Source organism: Trachypithecus francoisi, unplaced genomic scaffold (genome assembly GCF_009764315.1).
Source record: "Trachypithecus francoisi isolate TF-2019V2 unplaced genomic scaffold, Tfra_2.0 Contig00687, whole genome shotgun sequence".
NCBI classification, from domain to species: Eukaryota; Metazoa; Chordata; class Mammalia; order Primates; family Cercopithecidae; genus Trachypithecus; species Trachypithecus francoisi.
Window position 1 is genome coordinate 31,546 of NW_022680823.1, and position 9,697 is coordinate 41,242.

General features: G+C 42.5%; 1 gene segment (V, D, J or C); it reads left to right on the top strand.

The window, feature by feature from the left end:
* The first annotated feature begins 8,563 nt into the window (after window positions 1-8,563).
* On the top strand, window positions 8,564-9,247 carry LOC117087763. The segment is given in 2 exon segments: window positions 8,564-8,740; window positions 8,826-9,247. Coding segments are annotated over 2 exon segments (363 nt in total).
* Window positions 9,248-9,697: the final 450 nt, after the last annotated feature.

Genomic DNA, 9,697 nt, shown 5'->3' on the forward strand with positions numbered 1-9,697 from the left:
GGACTGAGGAGATGACAAGGGTCACAAGTTTTAAGGCTGTTTTGAATATTGGTTACATATTTAAGAAGAAAGAACAACAGAAACAAGTAACACTCTAATTGTAAGAGATACATTCCATTCAAGAGTCATCATAGAAGCCAAATTCACAGAGTGGGAAATCCACACTCAATAAAGTTGATACAAACATTCTATGAAGGTGCCACTGTGAACAAGTTTTCCAATTAGATCAATACATGGCTTAGTGCAAGGTTATTTGATCAAGTAGTAAGAGTAAGTATGACTATTAAAAACTGTCAAAAATTTCTTTCAAGTGTTTCTGCCAGTCTTTATAAATTTATATAAAATTATTTTTAGAGCAGTTTTAGGATTACAAAGAAATTGCACAGAAGGTGTGAGATTTCCCATGAATCCCTGCCCTCCACAGGCACAGCCTCCTCCACCACGACCATCCAGGACCACAGGCACAAATCAGTTGCAATGGATGAATCTACAAGGACAGTTCGTTCTTTCGTTTTTGGTGATCCCCTAGTATATCAAGCCTAAATTACCTCGGAGCACCACAGGTATTTTCAGTGGCTTTTTAGAGATGATATTAGTCAGAGGGAAAGTGGGTGAAGCTCTTACTCTTTGAACCCTTTCTTCAAAAAACCATAAAACATGTATTAATTTAGCACTTATCTTACTTCCAGTTTACAGAATTCCTTCCAAGAGAGTAAGATTTTTAAGCATTTAGAGGCAGGTTCATGTCTGTAAAAGTCCAGCAAGTTCTGCTGAATCGCATAATGAACATCCTTTCGTGAGAACTGGAGACCCTGGCAATGAGAGACTCCATGTATAATGGCATAGAGTTGGATTAGGTACACTGTAGGCTCTTGGGTGGTGGGTCTGAATAAGACGATCTGTACAGCGAGTGCAAACACATGCATGAGACACAGGCAGGAACAAAAGCTTTCATTTACAAAGTGGGTGGGCACCTGAAGGGAGCCCTCACAGAGGTGGTCACTGCTCGCCCTTGATGAGTGCACATTAGCCAGAGGCATGATCACGATTGGTCTTGCAGGGAAAGAGCACCTCTGAGGTCACAGGTTATGAAAATGTGTGTCATCCTCCAGCTGAGCAAGTCCGTCTGCTTGTTTGTGGGTGCCAACCCCATGGAGGGTGCACTGTGGGAGACGACAAGATGCACGTAAACCTCCTCTCACTAATTATCCACTGCCACACACTCAGAACAAACCTGTGCTCCAGAAAGGGATACATGCCTGCCAAAATAAACAGAGCTTGAGGAGTTTATTACCTGGTGAATATACTGCCCAAAACCACACGTTTCAGGAAGATTAGCTCACAGATGTTTACCAAGTGACTGAAGGGCAGTGGCGGGTGAGGTGATGGGACAGCCTCAGGGTTGCACATGAGGAGGGCTCCCTCCCCATGCAGGCTTTTCCTCCAGGAGCTGCACCAGGAACTTAAGAAGGATCAGGGAGAATTCTGAGAACACCCTGCTGCGGTGCTGCCCAGAGGGGAAGAATAAATATGAAAAAATACAACTCTGAGTAACGTATGGGCATTCGTTCATGAAAACTGTTTTTCTGAAAGCTTGTGAAGGTCTTGAAATGCCCTCGATTAGCTGAGGGCAAACATTGAAACGCTCCTTCCACAGGCAGTTCAAGCAGGATGGATGTGTCCTTCTATGGGTGATCTTCCCCAGCCCCTTCCTCTTCCCTCTCTATGTAAACAGTTCTCATCAGTGGAATGTGCTTGATGAAGTGAGGTCTTCGATTTTCTCATCTTCTGTGTGGTCAGTAATTTTCCTCATCTGAGGTTTTAAAAACTCACCTGCCTGCAGCACCTGAGAGCTTAAAATCTCTTGTGGACAAAACAGTAACAAAGGCACCCACCAGGGTTGAGCATCCCGTGTTGCTGACAGCGACCACCGGGGTCAACGTCCTCCTCACAATCCTGTGTCAGAGCATCGCCTGAGTGATTTCATGAGCAACTTCCCAGGAGAACCAGCTGAAAACTACTTGTCCCATTCTCCATGCAGATATAACCCATCCCTTTCCCTGAAGAAACAGAGCTGAATACTAAATACACTGAATGTTGTTTTTGCTGGTTTTGTAAGTTTGTGACTTTATCAATTTCTGAGTTATGTGGATCACTCTACATATTTCCCTCACGGGTGTGACCAGCCTTCTGGATGTCAAATATAATTGACTTTCTTCATGTAAAAGTGAACACAAGCTCCTCTCGTTTTCTGTGCTCACTGACAACTCTCAACTCACACAAGGTGTGTCTTTATGAGTTTTGTTTTCTGGTGTCTCTACTTGGCTTATTCACTACACCCATTTTATGTTACTTGTACAGGTAATTTACTGTTAGTTTTAAAATTTACTGTTGCTTAGTTTAATTAAATAAGCAGGCAATTGCTTAGAATAGAAAACAGTGTTAAGTAAAAGTACATGCAGTAATATTTAATGTAAGTAAGTAGGCAGCTGAAAGCAGGGGAAATCTACTCTGCTGTGTGAAAGTGTATGGAGACCTCATAGTGTGATGATCTTCTGCAGTTTAATCCATACTGCTACATAAGTGACAGCATCCACTCTCTTTATATCAGAGCTTTCCCTGACATGTGCAAGGAAGACTGAGCCCAGATACCTCCAACCAGACTGACCAGCACCTCTGACCAAGTGCCTGAACCGACAGCGATAGACATCACGTTTGTCTAACAAAATAATTACACCCTGTAAGGATACACACCAGTCATATGGAGACAATTCGAAAAAATTAAAGCCCAAACCTGATAGGTAGTAATTTGTACTTAGAAGAATTAACTTTATCTGCACATGCTTTTTTTTAATGATAGAGAAGCTACTAGTGCCACTGTCCAAGTTACTGGATATCTTATTCCTAGAATGAGACACTGCATAATTGTTCTGACATGAGGGAATGTAGCTATAGTTAAGGGATAGGAGATATGATCACGGGAACATGAGTCTGAGATCCAGCAGATCTTGCTCCTTCACATTTGCCCAGAAACAATGACCCCAGAAGAACAATGGAAGCACTGACTTAAGTCTCCACAGTCTGATGTAAGATAAACAGCAGGTATTTTTTGCTTCAGCTTTATAGTAGGAAATTTAATCTCTAAAGAAGGCCCATTTTGGGGACAATACTATTCTCCAGGATGCTTAAATTCCCCTAAAACAGAGAGCACTACAGTGCCCAGTGGCCAGGAGCTACAACAGCTGGTTCTGGAAACCAGTGGACAGAAATGCCAGTTTCTCTTACCACAAGTGTGATGGAAATTTGAAGAATATTTCTTTCCTTCTCCATAATCATAGGCTGCAATGGACTGGAGGTCCTGGTACATAAAAAAAAAAAAATGTGTCTGCGCTGGATACAGAATTAGTCTCATAAATAATTGTGCTACTGTGACCCTCACACTGTTGGACCAGCTGACCAAGAAAGTATTGTAAGAGTCCAGCTACTTGGGAGGCTGAGGCAGGAGAATGGCGTGAACCCAGGAGGCGGATCTTACAGTGATCTGAGATTGCACCACTGTACTCCAGCCTGGGCGACAGAGCAAGACTCCGTCTCAAAAAAAGAAAAAAAAAACTGGCTTATATAGAGTCTACAGATTTATTTTCATTTCTTCAAAATGAGGTAAAAAAAATCACATCAACTAAAATGTGGATGATGATGAACTGATAAAGGACAACAGTCACACTGTTTCAGGTGTGTTTTAACCCAAAGTCACACAACATGAGAGAACCTGAACTCTGGAGTCCTGGGCATCTCTGAGGAGAATCTAGAAGGTGGGCGGGAGCAAACAGTGATTCATGTCTAGGGGAATTTCAGGGGTACCTGCTCTAGGGGAAAGAAAGGCCTGAGCCTCTCCAGAATGTGCTCTGTTAAAAACTTTGTCTGACTTATTGTATTCTTCGACACACATATTTTTGTCCAGTCCTCTTTTAAATATTTTATCTCTATTAAAATTCTCACATTGTTCTTGCATGCTGCCACTAGCTTATTAAACATGTTCCTAATATTTATTTAAATATTCTGCCAGGTAATCCATATGCTTTTTAAATCATTGTTGCCAGTTTCTGGAACGTTATCTTGTCCCTCTGTTTGTACCATGCTCCCCGTTTCTTCATTTTCCTTGACTGTCTTTGTTGCTTTATGTTCATCATAACAAGCAGCTCTTGGCTCATCATAACAAACAGCCACACTCTTCAAAGACTAGGCTCATAGAGACCACCCTCACCAATCACTTCACTCAGTGATTGTGGATCTCTCAAAACTTCATAATCACTTCAAAATACTCGAACTTCTGTCTCTGTTCTCAGTGGCCCCCAGGTTTAGAAAATGTTGGGTTGTGCCAGGACTCCCAAGTAGCAGAGGTAGAAACTATTTACTCAAGCAGCCTCATGAATAGGTGCACCATTAGTCACAGTTTTATTACTGAGGTATGATTCATCAAAATAATGTCAGTTCAAGCTCCTCTCGACCAGTCGTCTAACATTGAAATGTTACAGTTCCTTATTTGGATCTCTCTGGAGTCTATCTTTTGAATACTTAGGTAAAATTACAAACTAGTATAAAGCTGTCTATTTGGCAAAATTATCTGCTGCAGAATTTTCATCCTCTGTGTATCTCTTTTTGCACTTAATCTTTTATTAGTCATGTATCCAGAATATAGAAATCTGTCCTAAAATTCCTTCTTTTTTTAAGTTTATGGGTTTTCCAGAAGATGTGAGAACCTTCTTTATTTATAAAATCCCTGATTCCACATTGCTGAATAGTTTCCTCTTTAATTTATCTCCTCCTCTCACATGATATTATGTTAAGCAAGGAGAAATCAAAACACACCATCCACACTTTGCTTAGAAATCCCCAAAGCTAAATTTTTAATTATCAGTTACAAATTCTAATTTTACCAATTGTCATGTAATTAACATAAACCTATAACAAGGTTCACATACTATCCAGTATCCAACACCATGTTTGTGACAGAAGCAAAGCATGTGTGTTCTCTGAAACGTGGTCACCTGAGACCTGAGATGAGGGATCATGTAGGTATTGTTTTGGTCTCTAAGGTTGGGGACAGCAATAGTGATAACAATTCTGAACATCACTGGCTCCTACTTGAAAGGTTTTAGGTACATTTAATGCTGCAAGTTTATATTAACACCTTGTTTGAATAAAGCTCAGAGGAAGAGGCCACATTCCAGGTCACACAGTGAGGAGGAATGGAGCTGTGCTCTGCTCCCCGCACTACCTACAAATCCCAGGCACAAGCCCAGGTTCCACTGACGCACGGCATCTAGAGCACAGTTCTCAGTGGATGATGTTAGGGCACCTGCTTCCTGGGGCAGGGTGCTTCCTTCTCTCAATTGTCCACTTGCTTCTTCTGCAGGCTCTGGAGTGAGCACTTGTATTGCCACGGTTTATACATGTTCTCTGCCCTAATATGGCAAAAATATATATATTTATTGAATTTTCAGTTTCATTTCCTCTGAAGTACATTGGGTGAGCAGAAAGAAATAAATGACATTCCTCATCCTCCCACACAGCCAAAGATTCCTGAAGACAGAGCGGATGTGATGTACTCATAGGTGGATCTCTGCCTCTCAGAGGTGGCCTTGGTCTTCAAGTTTCAGCAATTCTGGGAAGCGAAGGACACCTCCGTCTCCTCCTCCCTGCTCTGCAGCTCGCCTGAGAACAGCTTTCTTATTGGAATATCTTGTGTTTAAGGAATAAGAGTCCCTGTTTCAGGTTTGGGGGCCTGAGTGCACCTACTGGATCCAGCCCAGGACTGGAGATACTTTCCAGAACACATCACCTGAGACATGAGCAGTCTCACTGTTTTACTTTCACAATTTCAGCTTCCTCAGAAGAAAATTAAAATTGCTGGGACTTTTTCTTAAGCATTGTGCCATGTCCTTTCTCTGTTTTCCTGCCTGTTCATTTATGTCATACCAGGTGCCTGTTATATGTAATAAGACCAAATTCTTCATCCAGTAACACATCAATGGAGACCTTTGATTGGACTTTTGATTTATGCTCCGACACATAGATTACAATGTTCATCACCCTCATTTTTATGTCAAAAGAAATCTGCATAATCTGAATGCCAATACTTTTTGGAATCTATGAAGTAACTGAAATTGAAAAATAAATACCCACTCAAGAAACTGGATAGACAGGCAGGTCCAGAATGGCAGTTGACAGTTGCTTAACTGGAAGAGAAGCTGCAGAAGCCACAAGCTGTTGAGGACACTTACGTGGTCAGCACTATAGACGTCCGACCGACAGATGTGGACTCGGTCAGCGTGGCGGTTCCAGAGGGTCTTATGCTTCTACCTTTTATGGGCTCTCCCTCCAGAAACCTCCAGATTCTAAAATATACTATCCAAATACATTTCCTATTGGTCAGATTGTAAAAGATTAATTACTGAGAAATGTAACAGGAGCCTTTTTCTAAAGCTTCTACAGGAAAGGACTTTCCCAGAAGTTATCCTACATGAAGGAAGACAAACCTCCCATTCCAGATTTCTCCCCCATTCTTCCATTACTACACAAATGAGGAAAGTTAGCCAATAGGGTTAGATGAAAGTAAATAGTCCAGGGACACTGAAACCACAAAAGGGAGTAATGGCCAAAAACAGCTTTTCCCCTGGAGATTCCTGGTGAACGTCGCAGCCCAGAAGAGGAAGCCGATCGTGTCTCTAGGTTTCCATTGTCAAAACAGGCAGTGCTGACCTGCACTGCACAATCCATTCTAACCAGGATGATGGCTCTGGATTAAAGATGAGAGTGTGGCAATGCACAGACTCTGAGGAGAACATACAGAAACTTAAAAAAAAAAAAAACAATGGCAGACTCAGACAAGGACGGTAGAGCAATATGAAGTCTCTGACTTCAACATTTTTGAAAACAGATTTGGAAACTTCCTCGTTCATCTCAGCTTCTTTTATCATGAAGCCTTTGCAGGGTTCTTAGCTGAGACAAAGAAAATAACAATCTGCATGCACTTCCAAAGTCTCTACTTGTATCCTGTTTGCTTTAGATCTCTAGGAGGAAAAGTCAGATACCTGGCCTAGTGTAGGAGGCACTTTCCACAGGTGAGGCACTAGGAAGAAGGGAAAATGTGTGTTATTGGAATATTGGATATGAAGTGTGCTCTCACCTGAAAGCATCCGCATCTGCTGGAAATCTCAGATGCAACATTCAGCTGCAGGGAACAAGGCACACCCAAATCTCCTGTAAGGTTTTGGAATCGTTTTCCACTGATTCGGTGCATCTGGCGCTTAGAGACGGGGCTCCCTCCTGGGTCATAGAATCCTTGCTTTGAGTCTCCCTGTAGAGTTCATTAGGTTTAGTAAGGGTAATCAAGAGATGTTTGAAGAGATGGTGTCAGCAGCATATGGTGTCACTGAAGGAGTATTCTAAGCCAGAACAAAGCCATTTCATGTTAGGCTAGGGAAGCTGAGGGAAAAGGCTTTGTGAGCCCCATGGGAACTTCCTCGCAAGACAAGGGCTGGGCTGGAGGGGACACTCAGGAGCCACGCAGCCCAGGTTCCAGCCCCGGAGCAGGTGCACAGGAGGCTGGGGACAAGGTTTCCTCTCAGCGCCTGTGTCTTCCTTTGTCAACAACAAAACAACAATAACAACAACGACAACAAAAAACCCCAAGTGTTCAAGAAGTTGCTGATGTGCCTTTAAATATCCTGTTACATCAGAACCATTCATGTAATTTAAGGCAACCAGAACTATTTTTTAAAGTGAGTTTCAAGGACTGTAAATAATAGTGAGGATATAAAGGACAGGAATGGTTTTACTAACTGAAAGGATACAGAATTGTGGGAGTCTCTATATGCCTATGAATAAACAATTCAGATTTTAGTGTTAAGTAATGTTGCCTACATTGTGTGAGTGACAGGGCGGTGATGGATCTGAGAGTGTGGCAGGTGCACAGACCTAGTGAGTCAGAAATCAATACGGAAAGATGAGGATCTGTGGATATGAACTGAAAGCATGTAAACAGTTCATGAAATTCTATTAAATGGAGTAGGAAATAAAACCCAAACTTAGCCAAAACACAAATTCCTTTACGATTATTTTGGGAGCAGTGAGTTCATCAGGAACCCCAAATTTCTCTTACATCTTCTGATTCCTATTGTCCGTGAGATGGGACCTGCTGGACACTCATGTGGGACATCAGCTGTCACTTTCTCAGAGTCACCAGTGAGCTGTGCTGATGCCTGATGGGACTAGGATGGGGTCAAGGCACCTTCTCAGTGTCATGGAGAGTGATGGTTCCAGAAATCATCCAGGCGGTCTCTACGCTAATCAAATATGGGTTCACAGTGAGGAGCATGTCCTCTGGGCGCTTGGTCTTCAGTGAAAGGATGTCTGGACACCAAACATTTGTAAACGGAGGAGGGCCTGCATTTCCTCAAGGAAGACTAGGGCTTGGACCATCAGCATCCCACTCTTGTAAGGGTGATGTGTCATTTACCTTCCGTTCCTTATCCTGAATCAGGGTTTTGAGCTATGAAATGCTCTGACTCATGAATATGCAAATAACCTGAGATCCACTGAGGTAAATATGGATATGTCTCAGCCCTGAGGGTATCACCCAGAAACCACATCCCTCAGCTAGAGAAGCCCCAGGCAGCACAGCTCCTCACCATGGACTGGATTTGGAGGATCCTCTTCCTGGTGGCAGCAGTGACAGGTAAGAGGCTGCCAAGTCCCATTGATGAGGACGGGGTTGAGTGCAGTCAGGGGGGCTCTCATCCACCCCTGTGTTGTCTCCACAGGTGCCCACTCCCAGGTCCAGCTGGTGCAGTCTGGGGCTGAGGTGAAGCAGCCTGGGTCCTCAGTGAAGGTCTCCTGCAAGGCTTCTGGATACACCTTTACTAGCTCTGCTATGCAGTGGGTGCGACAGGCCCCTGGACAAGGCCTTGAGTGGATAGGATGGATCGTCATTGGCAATGGTAACACAAAATACGCACAGAAGTTCCAGGGCCGAGTCACCATGACCAGGGACATGTCCACGAGCACAGCCTACATGGAGGTGAGCAGCCTGAGATCTGAGGACACGGCCGTGTATTACTGTGCGGCAGACACAGTGTGAAAACCACATCCTGAGAGTGTCAGAAACCCCAGGAAGGAGGCAGCTGTGCTGGCATGGAGGAGATGACAAAGATTACTAGAGTGAAGATTTTCTTAGAAAATGACATTAAGGCATTAACGAAAAGGAACACCATAAATGTATATTTGAGAAATTTTAATTATTTGAGAGATTTTTCATACATTTATTCTGTTAGCTATTTCAGGGATTTGAATATGAATCCAATTAATTAAGCTGATATAGACTTCCTCTGAAGGTATCTTTTAAACGTCAATTTCTAAATCAGTGTTGTAAATATTTTGGAACACCAACACAAGAACACACTTTAAGTCTACTTTTATCTCTATTTTTTAAAAATGCCAAAAAGAATCTTGTTTTGTGCATGTTCCATTTTGAATTCCCACAATCAATGCATGATAGTTCTTGGTTTTCCTCATTCAAATTGCCATTTATCATTAAGAGTATTGTTTCTTTTAACCCTTCTACTAGGTGAGTAACGTTACCTAATTTTTATTTAAATGTACAGGTCCCTAAATAAATTCATATTTAACAATTTTT